At 56.6% G+C, this 14,327-nt stretch overlaps 1 protein-coding gene across 1 annotated transcript; it reads left to right on the forward strand.

The window, feature by feature from the left end:
• Positions 1-879: 879 nt before the first annotated feature.
• On the forward strand, positions 880-12,573 carry BESB_020330 (Pep3/Vps18/deep orange family protein; the record flags this gene model as incomplete). Its single annotated transcript, XM_029360742.1, has 18 exons — positions 880-1,150; positions 1,949-2,146; positions 2,944-3,074; positions 3,470-3,708; positions 4,146-4,476; positions 5,098-5,257; positions 5,542-5,833; positions 6,132-6,459; positions 6,977-7,106; positions 7,606-7,938; positions 8,203-8,414; positions 9,118-9,222; positions 9,790-9,906; positions 10,003-10,071; positions 10,802-10,971; positions 11,428-11,561; positions 11,955-12,051; positions 12,411-12,573. 18 exons carry the CDS (start codon positions 880-882, stop codon positions 12,571-12,573), a joined length of 3,480 nt encoding a protein of 1,159 aa, XP_029216101.1.
• Positions 12,574-14,327: the final 1,754 nt, after the last annotated feature.

The raw sequence follows: 14,327 nt of genomic DNA on the forward strand, positions 1-14,327 counted from the left end.
TCGTGTACTTCGCCGATCTGCACACGGACTTCCACCGGCGAGGCACCGCGCCAGCTGCGTCGCTCCTAAGTTTTGCTTCAACTACTGCTTTCCGTCGAGAATGAGAAACTTCGAGGGATCCCTTCTTATCTGTCCGGCAGTTACTTTCTTTGGCTCGGTGCATCCGCATGCCTTTCGTCTCTGTCTCCAGTCGCGTCCTCTAGTCCCCTCTGTTTTCCTGCGCGTTGCACAGTTTTTCCCTCTCCCCCTTGTCTTGCTAGTCTTGCTTGTAATCTCTCCTTCACCTATCCGAGTTTGTTTTCACTCTTGATCGTTCTGCCTGTCGCCTCGCTGCCACAGGCTTCGCTCTCTCCCCCGCGCGCGGTTCAAACCCCCTGCGCAGCTGTAGGACGTGTCCATGGTCTTTCCGATGCAGCAAAATACATGCAGGGCGAGATGCGATAGCTGAGGGTCGAAATCCTCTTGGAGGCTTCTGCCTTTCAGCCGCTCTCTCGCCTTTAGGCGGCGGCGTCTTTCCCTTCCTGCTCGCGTCTCCTCGCGTTTTCTGTTTCCCTCTCGGCACGATGACGCGCCCGGCGGTCCTGCCAAAGACTTGACCTGCTTCTCCCGTCTCTCCGCTCTTCGGTTTTCTCTCTCTCTGTCTGGCGCCGTTTGTTTTCGCCACTCGCACTCGATTTGTTTCCTTCGCACGCTGCCACATGCGCATGCTTCTGTCTCTGGAATCCAGTTCTCTCTTTTCCTCGCTCCCCACCTCTAACTTGGTTTCGAGGCGTTCGCCGCGAGGCCGAACTCCTCGCCTTCCCGTCTCCGCAGGGCGTGCGCCTCCAGGGCTGCGTTGTGCCCCGCCTGCAGCCCTCGCCTGCCTCGCCTGCCGCCGCGATGCCGCCCCCCCCTCGCGGCGCCTGCGGGTTTGCATCCCTCGCCTTTTCGGCGCTCGCTGAGCCCGAAGTCGAGGAGAGCGGGCCTTCATTCACTCCGCGTGTGCTGCGCATCTACAACGATTCTTCGCTCAAAGCCCGTGGAGGAATCGTCTCTGTCGCCGCGGCGAGCCGCTGTCTCTACGTGGCCTGCCTGAACGGAGACCTCATTCGATGGCACCCCGATGAAAACGAAGGAGCCCTTATCGAGTTCCCGTCGCCGAAACCGGCAGGTGAGGCTGTGTGCGCGATGGTGCCCGGGTGCGGACGGTCTGGCGGTAAACGCGAGGGCCGTCAAGATCTACACCAGTTGTCCAACTCGTAGTCTACACTCCTCAGGAAAAACTGGGAAATTATCCTGTCTCAGATGTGATCACTCCGAGTACGATGCTACTGAATAGACTCAGCGGCCCCAGCTGGGCTCGGTTTCGAAATGCCTTCAACCATCGCCTGACGTGAGGAGCAAGGGGCCGTGAACCCGTCGCGGGCGTGCTCAGTGGCGTCTCTCCGTGCGAGGAAAGCCGCTAGAGCATGGCGAAACGACTCGTTTCTGCGAAGCAAAGATATATCTTTTGACAAGATAGGATGCATATTGCGTTTTTGCGCTTAGCTGTCTCTAGCTTTCTTTTCCGACTATCTGCTGCCCTGCAGTCGAGAGGCAACCTCTCGAGCTGCCGCCGCTGTCTCGCGTGCCTCTCTCGAGCGGGGGGGCAGGCGTCGACAGGATCAAAGATTGCACATAGAACTGGAGGATTCTCTCCGCGGCCTTTCAAGTCGCTGTACTGTGGCATGTCTCTTCCGACGCGGCCTCTCCGCCGCCTCTTCTTCTTTCTTCTGCTTTTCTGTCCCTTCGTGTCATCTGGCGCCATCACGTGGGAACAGACGAAAAGAGTTCACAAATGGAACTTGCAACCAGGAGATCGCGTCACTTCTTGAAAAACGTGGTTCCGAATCCTCAATATCGTCTCGCGGCTCTGCAGCGGAGCTAGGCGGGCGTGTCGGGAATGCGCATGCGCGTTGTTTTTGTCCAGAGAGGCGCGAAATTCGCCGCGTGTTCCTTGACTCCAAGGGCTTCCACTGCCTGGTCGCGATGGCGAACGGGGACAACTACTATGTGCACTTCAGCAGCGAGCAGGCGCGCCTTCTGCCCAGACTGAAAGATCACTTCGTCGAGAGCGTCGCGTGGAACAAGCAGGCGACCGAGACCTCCACGCGCGACTTCGTCATCGGTAAGCGGTGAGGGCCTCGAAACCTCGCGGAGGGCGCCGCCGGGCCTGAGGGAGGGCTCCTAACGCGAAGAGAGTGTCGCCCATGGCCTCTGTTGGGGTAGACTTTCTACAGAGAGAGAAAGAAGCCACAAGGAACCGCGGAAGCTTGCGCGGGAGAGGGACGCGAAAAGCAGGCGAGCAGGGAGCCGCGGGGTAGAAAAAAAGATGGAGAGGAAACGCGGGCGACGGAGAAAAGAGAAGGCAAGCGAGAGGAGGGGCGGCCGGGGACAGTGCCCACGGGGGAGCGAGGACAGCGGCGCGCTATAGACGAGGAACTGAGAGGCACAGGGGCGGCGGGAAACAGAAATCAGAGTTTCCAAGTGGGGGGTGGGGGGGTGCCAGCAAGCGGCCTGAAAGGCAAGAAAGGAAGGGATGCGAAAACAAACAGCTCGACGAAAACGATGCGACACAATGAGGCGCGAGGTACAGGGAGATAGAGACCGCTGAAAGCGATTCGTCGAGTACTCGTCATCTGCGAGGACTTCGCAAAGGAGGAGTGGAGAGGCCACCTCAATATTCGCTTGTTTTTTGCTCAACGCAGTCCACCCATCGCCCTATCGCCTTGCATGGCCGCATCCGTCGGGAAGACTTGAGCTGACTTCTCCGCACACCGACGAGCAGAGGCGAGGGCGCAGGGCGCGCGAGGGACCTGCCGTCAAATCGTCTCGTTGAAACGTCTCTTTAAAACGTCTCGGGTAAACGTCTCTTTAAAACGTCTCGGGTAAACGTCTCTTGTCGAAATCTGTGTGCGGCCGCAGGCACGCGCCACGGCGCCATCGTCGAGTGCCTGTTTGAGTCAGGCAAAGACCGCTACGTTCATCCGCTACTTCAATTCCCAAAGAGAACGCCGGTGCTAGATGTTCGTCTCGAAGTCCTCCCCTGGGCGGGGGTAAGCGCGGAATGCCTTGAAAAGGAAAATGGAAGGCGTATCGAACGAGCGGAACTGAACTCGCCCGCTGGCACTCGCCAAACGCTGCATGTGGCAATCTACGTGCTCGCGCCTGTGTCCGCTTCTCCGCTGCGTCTATTCCGCATCCATCTACACCGCGCCCCTACCACTGTATGTGCGCTGTCACGTCTGCATCATATATATATATATATATATATATATATATATATATATATATATATATATATGTTCAGGCTCACGTTTCGTCTAGGAAGATTATCCTCGGGGACTGTTTGTTAGTCGGCTCGAGAAGGTTTTTTTCTTTTCTCTCGCCGCGCGTTTCGCTTCGATTCTGGGTCAGAAGCGATTAACTTGGGCCTTTCTTTGTTTTTCAGGGCGCCCAGCGCCAGCTGCTTCTTGCAGCGACTCTGCGGCATCTTTATCTTTTCCCAGGGAACCCGAATCTCTCTGCAACTTTGCAAAATTTGTCGCTCTCGTCGTCTTCGACTTCGCCGACCGACTTGAAGCTCTTTCTCGCGTTCGAGGTGCCGAAGGAAAGCCCCTCCGGCGGCCCTGTGCTGCAGCTCGTGAAGAAGAAAGGCGGTAGAGATCTCCTCCTCTTCTGGACGACAGGGTAAGCCAAGCGCGTCCGAACTTCGAAACAGAAAGATTTCGACAGAGGCCGCAAGAGAGGGAGAATCGCGGCAGCCTGGTGAGGAGACAGCGCGAGCCCCGCGCGCAAGTCAAGCAGCCACCGCGTGAGGCGGCGGTTAAAGAACGGCGTCGGTAGAAGAGGGACGACGCATCTCGGAGACGAGATGGCCAGGGGCAACCGTCCTCATGTCTCCCCCAACCTGAGAAGTTGTTACTGTGTTTCTTTCCGTGAAGTGGCTCCCGTGTCTTGCCGGTGTTCCTAACCCTGCGGTCCGCGCCGCTTGGCTTCTTCGCGTTTCCTACGTGTTCGCCTCTCCGTGTTCCTGTCCTCCCCCCCCCCTCCCCTCCCCCACGTCTCTCATCTCATCATCGTAGGCGTCTTGGCTTCTCCTCTCTGCTGTCTTTCTTTCTTTCCAGCATCGGCGTGGTGTCGTCGACTCTGCATCTTTGGGCGCCTTCCGCGGAGCATGGGGATGCTTCTCTCCCCGATGCCCGGTCATTTTTCTCCCAGGAGCCGCCCTCAGTCTTGGCCTTTCCTCGGCAAGAGAACTCGCTGGCGCCTGGGGGGTTCGGGGCAGAGGCTGAGAAAGAGAGGAGAGCGAAGGGCGAGAGAAGAAGCGATGAAGAAAGTCTTCTTCTCCCCGCGAGCTCCGGAACCGCGCCGCTCTCCGTCCTCGTTACAGACTTCCACGTGCTCATGCTCTACGGCGGAAAACTCGTCGCTCTGTCAAGAATCACCGAGAAAACGGTGCGATGTTGACTTTTCCTCAGAATTCCATCTCTATATGTATCTGTATACTACAAACATATACGTATAATTTTAGATATGTAGCGGTGTAGGCGCGTTGCGTGTGTTTGGTGTCGTGACGCACGGGCAAGGCCGCTGTGGCGTCGTCGCGCTCCATTGTGCGAGCCGAAGTAGTTACCATAGCTTCAAGAGGGGTAGGACGAAGTTTTTCAACTGCTAAGGTATTCTGAACGGTGACATTTCAGCTCGCCACCGCCTGCCGGTGTTTTCTGCGCTGCGCGGTCGTGGTGAATTAGGGAGTGGAAACCTCGTTTTGCCGTTTCTCTTCTTTCCAGCGATTCCCTGCCGCCAGGTATATATACATGCAGACACTGTATACGTTCGCATCCACATATGTACGTATGCATATATATGTACGAATATATACCGGTACATATACACATATGTGCATGTATATATATATATATACGTATGTATATATATCTGTATATATATATATATCTGTATTTATGTATCTCGGGTGGCGCTGCAACTCTGTCTTGGCGTGTCTTTTCGCGGACTTTTTTGGATATTGATCCTTCTTTGAAAACATTTTTGGCGTGGGGCTCTCGTTTTTTGCAGGTTTTGGAAGTCCCGTTTTCGGCGGTGAAGTACGGCGTCGTGCGTCGCCTTCTCCAGGATCCGTTCGACGGCGGCGTCTTCCTGTACACCGACACATTCGTTTGCCAGATCGTCATCTCGAACGAGTCTGCGCAGGCCTGGAGACTGTACCTCGAGCAAGGTACGCCGCCCGCCCCGCGAGGTGCTTAGTTGCCCTTCCGCTCCTCTGGTGCTCCTGCGTGCGGGGGGGGGGGGGGGGGGGGCATGCCCTGGCTTTGTCTCGGGGTGATGCTTTTCGGCGTGTGCGCGCCAGCTGCGCTTCATGCTGCGCGAGAGTGGAGAGCAAGAGGATACTCCCGCCCTCTGTAGGTTGTGCCTCGCTAGGTGCTGTCGTCTCTGCTTCCTGCGGGGCGTCTCGCCCGCGGGCGCGCTTCACTTCTCGGTGTTTCCGTTTGTTTGCGTCAGGCAAGTTTGCGCTGGCGCTTTCGCACTGCGCAACGGCCGCTCAGCGCGAGCGGGTCGTCGTGTCGCAGGCAAATTGGCAGCTCGGGCGCGGGCGGTTCGTGGAGGCGGCGGAGTTGTTGGCGCAGGCGCAGTCAGTCCCCTTCGAGGAGGTCTGCCTTTTCTTCTTCGCGCATCGCCAGACGCTCGCGCTGCGCAGCTTCTTCCTCAGCAGGTACAAGCAGCTCGCCAACGCCGTCGGCCCTGGGAGTGGCCTTTTTTTCGGGGCGCGCGCTCCTCCAGGCGCCATTGAGAGGTAGGCGAGGGACGAGGGGACGACCGGAGAAAGTATCGGCAAAGGCCGCACCGGAGGAAGGCAGAACTTAAAGCCTCTCGGGTGAAGAGAGCCGCGCGGCCCGCGGCGGCCGCGGAGGCTGGAGGGGAGAGGAGGGAAGGAGGCAAGGAGGACGAACGAGGTAGCCTTCTAGAGCGAGAACTTGGACAGGAGGCAAGAGAGCGCGCGCGAGGTTGAGAGTCGCCGCGGGTGAGCCAGAGAGCGGAGGGAGACGAGGAGAATGCGTTGTGGGCGCCCGCGTGTGTGTACATGCTTTCAGGGATGATCATGCGAACGGCCTGCGGTCAACCGCCGCTCCGACGCCGCAGCAAGTGATGCTCTTTGTTTGGATCGTGGAGCTTCTTCTGCATGAGCTCGCTCAACTCGACGCTGCGCTTCTGAGGCGCCTGCGCCGAAAAGGAGAGAAAACCAGCCAACAAGGCAGAGAGGACGCGACAGAAGGGCGAGGTTCAGACGACGGAGGCGGTGGAGAGAATCACGAGGAAGAAAGAGAGAGAGAAGTGGAGCTCCTGAAAGAGAAGAAGAAAGAAACAGGAGACCAACTGAGAAGACTGCTCGCAGACTTCAGGGGTGTGGATGAGATCCGGGTAAACGAGCAAGGCTGCATGCGATGCTCACCCTGAGCATTCGACATGTGCCTCTCCCCTTTCTGCCTCTATTTTTCCCCTCCCTCCGTTCTCCGCTTTTGGCTCTCTGTCACGAGGTGCCTCCCTCTTTCTCTCTTGATTTTCTCCCTTCGTTTTAATTTTTCATCTCTCCCCTGGTCGCCGCGGGCCCTTTCTCCTTATCCGTTAGAGTCGTCGCCTCATGGTGCGTCTTCAGTGGCAACTGGGCGGTTGCGCCTTCGTTACGTCTCCCTCGGGTATTACTTTGATGCTTGTCCTTCTCGTGTTTTTTGAACTCATTTGCATGAATTCAACTAGGTTCAGTCTGTGCAAGGATTAATCCATCTGTGCATCCAAGTTGAGACTGTCATATATAAATTCTAGACGCCAACTCCCCTGCCAAATTGTCCTTGTCTCCTCTCTCAGGGGTTCTTTCTCGTCCGCGTTCGCGCCGCCTTTATCTTTCTCAGCGCCGTGCCGCGTGCTGCGTTCCTTTCAGGCCACGGTCTATGCGCTGCTGCAGGCGCACGGACGCTTCGATGAACTTCATCACTTCGCGGAGCTCTGCGGAGACCTCGAGAGTGTCGTGATCCACTACTTGAGCCGCCGAGACTACGCGACTGTCATCGGTACGCGCAGCTGGACTTCGATGCGCAGGGCGCTAATTCGTTGCAGACACGCAGAGAAAACGCGCACGCCGCAGCTCGTGAATCCGCCGAGGCGCGAGAGTCGTGGTGACCAGAGAATGAAGGTTGCCTCGCCTCTTTTCATCTCCGGCGCGCGGCATCGAGACTCAGACCGACTGTCTCCCTTCCGGCTGCTGACGTGGGGGGCTTCCTTCACCGCACACCCGCGAGGCCGGGGTCTCTGTGAAGTTTTTTTAGATGCTAAAATATCGAAGTCAGTCTTACTTATTTTATTAAACGGCACATTTATTAAGTTTTTTTTATTAAAGCGCGCGCGGGGGGGGGGGTCACTGAGTGAAGCCCGCGGAAGGACACGCGCGCCGACTCAACGAAGACCGTGCAGAGAGGCGGAGATACCCGCTAGAGGATGGATAGCGCGGTTTTGTTCTCGTCTGTAGTCTTCGTGTTTGCGTGTGTCTGTGTGTGTATGTGTGACCTTCAGAAAAGCTTGCATGCATGAGCGACTTTCCGCTCCGCGACTCGCTTCTTTACCGTCTCTCGCCGTTGCTCTTTCGGCACGAACCGCGGGCCTTCACTGCGATGTGCATCTCCCCAGCGTTTGCGCACATCGACCCCTCGAAGTTGCTTCCTGCGCTTCTCCACTGCCGCGGCGCCGATCGGGAGACAATGCGGGCGCAGGCACCAGACGACGGCCTAAGAGACGCACAGGGCAGCACCCGGGAAGGCTGCGCGGAACGCCGAGAGTGTGCGCTGGAGCTCCTCATCCACTTTGCGAGGCTGGCGACGCCCTTCAAGAGCGGTGCGGCGGCAGGCGGTGAGGAGACGAAGAAAACGTCCTGATCAGGGGAGGAAGCCGGCTGGCTCAACCGTAGAGTCCGCAGAAGAGCCGCGAGCCGTGGGGAGGGGGGGGGAAGCTGAGCGGGCGGAGTGGCCTTTTTCTGTTTTAGTCGTGCGTATATAAATACATCTATAAACATAAATATATATATTTATAAATGTATCCCCGCTTGTGATTTTTTTCCAGGCTCCTTCGCGTCCGCGGTGTTTTCTGGCGACTTGGCGGACCGGGCTGCGGAAGGCGATTCGGCGTGGCTGGGCGCGCGCGGCGGCGGGGTCTCTTCGCGTCTGCCGCTCGCGACGCAAAAACGTTTTCTCTCTAGCGGCCCGCACAGCGTGGGCGAGACCCACGGCCGCTGGAAAGGGCTCTCGGGGCTGTGGAACGCACTCATCGTGTTCAAGGCTGAAGCCGAGGACGAAACCGACCTCCTCAGGCTGCTGGCTGCGCAGAAGGTGAGGCCAGGAGCGAAAGGCAGCAGACGCCCATCCTCGTATCGCCAGGATGCAAGTGCATGTATATGTGTATATGAATAAATGTATATATGATTATGTGAATATATATATATATATATATGAATAAGTATATATACATATGTATATATGAATATGTATATATATATGTATGTACGTATATATGTCTACATGAATATGTATATATATATATATCTGAATATACGCGTATATGTGATGTATGCGCATCTGGCTATATATGTACATATGTGTGCATGTAAGAGCGGGAGGCAATGGGCTTGGAGGGAGTCCAGGGGATGCGAGAGCATTGATGGGATTCTACCCCTGTAGAGATGCGAGCCGCGGGCGAGTGGATCACAGGGAACCAACGCCGGAGTTCAGAGAATGAGGGGCTGCAGGTGACCTGTCAGGCTGGGTTGCCGCTGTCCGGCCTGCAAAACGCAAGCAGAAAAACGAGGAGGTAGATGGCGACAGACACATCACACACAATAAGTCTCGGCGTGGAGGCAGATGAGAAAAGGCATGCACGCGCAGGCTCCCGCTTGAGCGTTCCTTATCGTTCCCTTAAGCGAGCCCGTTTGCGAATCGAGGCGCTCGGAGCAGCTTTTGCTGCTTCTCACTCCCCGTCGTGTTTCTTTTTATGTTATTCCAAAGTGGGTTTGCCGGTTTTTTCATCTTCTCTCAGCCGGGTCACCTCCCCTTCGATCCCCAGTTCGCCCTTCGCTTCTGCCTCGAGAAAGGCCGCGAGCGGTCTGCCGTCCTCCTCTACGGGCTCCTTGGGCTCCACACGGTGAGGTCACCCGCCGGCCGTGCACGCGCGGCTACAGCGTCGTCCGCTTCGTAGTTTTCGGGTAAACCTCCTCTGTGTTGATGTTTTTGTTTCGCGTTTCACGCGAAACAAAAACATCAAGCCTCGCTGCGCTTTGACTGGATTTGTGCGTTTCCGCGTCTCCTTCTGCTGCCGTAGCCCTTTGCGAGAGCGGTCTCAGCCTTCGCTAGTCGCCGGAGTGGGGGGTCTGTGCGTCACCCGAACGAGTCTGGGCGCCGCGGGACTGCAGCCTTCGTTTTCCTCTCTTGTATGGAGACTTGTTGGTTTCCTGTTTTCTCCCCGCCATGAGGCTCTGCAGCCCGTCGGGTTTGCTGCCCGCTGAGTCTTCGGAAGTGGCATGTCCGCACGCGTCAGGCGACGCGTGCTCAGGCGGTGGAGACTCCGCCCCTCCCCGCGTTTCTCGCCTCGATGGGTTTGAAGGCTTCGTGGGCGGCTGCGTGGGCGGCTGCGTGGGCGCCTCACACCGACTGAACTGCGCTCGCGCGCCTGCAACGCTTCGGGCCTCTGTGGGGTGTCTATGTTGCTTAGGAAGCCGTGGAGAAGGCCCTCGCGACGAACGACATGACGCTCGGTCAACACGCTGCCAACGCACCCGCGGATCCTTCTCAGCGCCAGCAGCTGTGGCTTCGTCTGGCGCACCACGCGGTAGGTTGTCCATCGGGCGCGTCTTGCCTCCTCAGATCTCGTCGTTTCCTCTGCGAAATCAGCGTTTGTGTGCTGCCATCTCTCTCTCTTTCTCAGGCCCTCCACGAGGATGTTCCGGCGCTGGTCGCACTTGTCAAGCGTTCAGGCAACCTGCTGAAGATCCAAGTACGGATCTCGCGTGCCGTGGACTGCGCGGCAGCTTCTACGCGGGCACTTTAGTTGTTCAGGAACGTCTGCGACTGTTGCGTTCTCGATGCGCCCCACCTCGAAACCAGAAAGCGCACATGCACAAGGGCTCAGACTCGACTCCGCGGGGGGACGCGATGACTGTCGCGTGCGTTTTCACGCACAACAGACGCGCCACAAGGATGCATATTTTTGTCTCTCTCTGGAGCGATATCTGCATCTGAATCTATGTATGTATATATGTATGTGTATGTATACATGTACGTATGTATATATGTTTATATGCATAGATGTATAAATATATGTTTGTGTGTATGTCCCTGTCTAGCTGTCTCTATATCTGAGTCTACATCTATATCTATATGTCTATATATAAATCTGCGTCTATATCTACCCATGGACGCTAGCTGTCCACAGGGGGCTCTTCGCCCGCGTGGGAAGTGAACGAGCGCTATACGTAAATGAATATCCATAATTTTGTTGATAATTGGAGCGTCCCCTCGTCGGATTCTCCACCGGCTCTAAATCGACTTTTTGCCGCATGCAGCTGGGTCTCCTTCACTCAAGCAGGAGATTCACATGCACAGCGCACGCGTCCATATTCATATACATATATATATGTATATGTATATGCATCTATATGTATATTTGCATGAGAGGTCGCTGCGTATTTCTGAATGCATGTCGTATGTGCCCCTGGACTGTTTAGGACGTGCTTCCGTACATCTCTGACTCGACAGTGATTGACACCTTGAAGGAAGAGATCTGCGCGTCCCTGGACGCCTACGAGCAGCGCATTGCGTCTCGCTTCCAAGAGATGGAGACTCACAAGGAGGCGATCGCGTCCCTCAAAGATGAACTGAGGACTGTTAATCAGCGGTAGGCACAACGACAAACACGCGCACCGCCCGAGGAGAGGATGTCGCAGATAGGGCACACGCGTCTGTCGAATGTCGCAAGCGTCTCCGCAAGATTCGTGCGCAGAGACGCGCGCATGAACGGTTTTTCCTTCTCACGGAGCAGCTGCTCCCGCGTTGCCGAGTGCGGATTTTGGCGCGCGAGGCGAAGAGGCTGCGCGCTTCAAGCCGCCAAATCAAGGCTTCCTGTTTCGCCTCCTCTCTCTACTCCAACAGCCCTGCGAGATCTCTAGGCAGAGGCGGGTCGTTTTCGCGTCCAGTACCCGTGCGCCTCGGCTCTGCTGGCAGACTGACTTCATACGCATATGCATATATGTATATGTAGAGCTAGCTAAATAGATGCATATGTGTACCGCCTTGCATGCATTGTCAGACGGGAGCTTTGTGTCCGGATTTGTGCGTGGATGCGCGTGCGAAGGTGCGTCGTCGTTGAAGTCGACCAGATCTGCGACGTGTGCTGCGAGTCGATCTTCACCGAGCGCTTCTACGCCTTCTGCTGCGGTCACTGCTTCCACGCTTCGTGCTGCCAGCGCCTTCTCGTGCCTGCCATGGGTGAGGAGGTTTCGCGTGAAACGAACGACACGAAAGTTAAAACCCAGCTTCGAGACCCGAAAGCCGATGCTTTGTGCGTGATGGTGCGGCTGCGGCTGCAGTGGAAGAAGACGAAGAAGACGAACAGGGAGAGCGGGGAGCGAGAGGCAGGAAAAAAAGGCTGCGATTGAGACGGGGAGAGAGAAAGAGGGGAGTGAGAGCCCGGCCGAGAGAGGATAGCAAAAGCCGTACACGGATAGAGACGAGGCCGTGAAAAGTGAGGCAACAGGAAATGCGAGAAAGACAGCTGAACCATGCGGAGAAGAGTCAACAGGAGATAAAAGGCTGGTGGGGAGCCGTGTGGAGCAGACTGAGGGTTTCTCTCGAGTGTCGGTTTTCTTTTTTTTTCTGCAGACGTCGACACCTTGGCTGAGTTTGAGCGGCGTATGGTTGACCTCGACCGTGCGCTGGAGCACGGGGCCTCCGCGGAGGAGTTGGAGCAACTCGAAAAGTGAGCCAAAAACCCCAAATAAAAAACAGCATCTCGGCGTGAGGCGAAAGCGCTGAAGCAGATGCAGGGAGGGGGTGGACCCACTCAATCGCGGCTCTTTTCGAAAGAGATATTTTACATTTTAAAGATGCAGATATATGCAGACCTGTTGCGCGACCTGGTGGTGCGCACGAGCATGCAGCCTCTGCAGCCGAGGCGTGCCTCTGCCCGATTCGCCATTGGTGTCTTCTCTGATCTTCTCTCTCTTCGTCCGTGTCTTGCGAAGCTACCGACACCGGAGGAGGCCTTGCCTCACGTTTGCGCGTGTGGTTTTTTCAGTTTTTCCGGTGTTTGATTCCTGCATTTTCTCCGTTATTTAGCGCGGTTGATGACATCCTGGCGGCCGAGTGCTCAATCTGCGGCACCTTGATGATTCGCTCCATTGCGCTGCCGTTCATCGGCCCCGGTGAAAGTGTGGAAGAAATCAACAGCTGGAGCATCGTCGAGGAGACCCCCAGTCGGGAGGCAGACGGAAAAGACTGAAGATGCGGAGAGAGATGCCAACGAGATGTAGACGAAGCCGAGGAACCCGAGGCTCCCACGCGCCGCCGGCGAGAGGAGGGAGAGAGAGCCGGGCACGGAGGCGACAGCTGCAAACGTGGACGGCGAAGAGAGAGCGAGAGGACACGCGGAGGCTGCGGAAACAAGGAAAGGGGGGGGGGGAGTCAACGGAAAGCACATGCACCGACGGTTGTTCCCTTTTTTCTGTGCAGAGGGGTGATTCTACGGGGACGCGTCTGGTGGGCGAGTTGCCTGGAGCTCCCGTTCCGGATGTTCTTTTCTTCTGTTATTTGTGTGTGCATTCCGTATTTGCTGTTTTTCGGCACCCGTTATTTGTCTCTTTTCGCCCATATTATTGCCGTCCCTCGGGCTTCGCTCAGTTCTCTTCTCCTCAGCTGTGGACTGCCGCGGGGGTGCCTCGTATTCAAGGATCTTCCCCTGCGCCTGCGGTGTCTCTCCTCTCCGCGTGCGTCTGTCGCGGTTCCGTACTCTTCTTGTCGCCTGTTCTGTGGCGACCGCGGAGACTAGGGAGTAACAGAGCGTCTTCGCCCTCGCAGAGGTGCTTTCGCTGGAGCTCGGCTGCGTGTCGCTCTCTCTATATATCGAACTTCTCTCCTCGCAGCCTCGACAGCAGAGTCCGCCAGCCGTTCAGCTGCGCGTCCTTCGCTGGCGCTCTCTCGCAGGCCCGCGGCCGAAGACGGAGTCTGCCCCCCACGTCTGTGCGTCCAGGCTTCCTGGGGCTTCGTTCCGTCCATGTGTCTATCTACCTATATCTATCTCTACATATTAACAGATATATATATATATATATGTATATATATATGCATATAATATTAGTGCTAGTGTGCCATGTAAGCGGCACTGGGGAGGCTGCCACCGCCGCCGGTATACGTCACGGGGCATGCGAGTTGCACGCGGAGGCAACGCGATTTCGTGATAGACTGCGAGCCTGTGAAGCACTAGAGCAGCTCTCAGAGGTCCGCCGCATTGGATCTGGGCTGCCCTCCTACTACTGCGCCGTGGAGTGTTAGGGGTATCGCGCCAGCGCGGAGTCAAGTCGCGAGATTCAAGTCGCCACAATCTGGCTCTCAGCCGAGGCAGGACACCGAGATGTGAAGAAAAAGGGTGATTTTCGCTTGCGATTCTGTCGCTTGAATGACTCAGGCACACACACCCCTTTATGATGGGGTATACATACACATCGACACAGACATTCTCGCACACGTCAGTGGTGCATCTCATAGCTCGACTACAGTTGTGACGCTTCTACGCCCCCACGAGCGGCAGAGAGAGGTACTGTCTCTTTCCCTCTGCCCTCTCCCACTCGCAACTTTCGAAACTTGCTCCCGTCACGCTGCCTCTCCTTTCGTTGGCGCCCGAAAAACCGGGCTGGCGAAGGCAGCTCCCCCCCTCCCGCCCTCGACGCAGCCACAGGCTACTTACTACACTACTCTTAAATCCCTCCGTTCACTTTCATTCCTTGAAAAGAGCCGCGGAATCCACTAGGATACACGCTGCACGCGTCCCATGACCTCACTCAAAGCCCGTCTTCTTCCGCCCCTGCGTCGTAGCTGTCTTGGTGAAGACTGCTGCATCTTCAGGCAGGCTGCGGCCTCGCGTCAGTTGCTCACCTCCACGCAACAGGCATGCCCTACATCATACCCACGCCCCGCGTCAGCCCTCCGCGGCAGTCTCACATAGGAAAATCTTGTTCTGGAGTCTCGACTCCGACTCTC

The sequence above is a fragment of the Besnoitia besnoiti genome, chromosome XI (genome assembly GCF_002563875.1).
Source record: "Besnoitia besnoiti strain Bb-Ger1 chromosome XI, whole genome shotgun sequence".
NCBI lineage: Eukaryota > Apicomplexa > Conoidasida > Eucoccidiorida > Sarcocystidae > Besnoitia > Besnoitia besnoiti.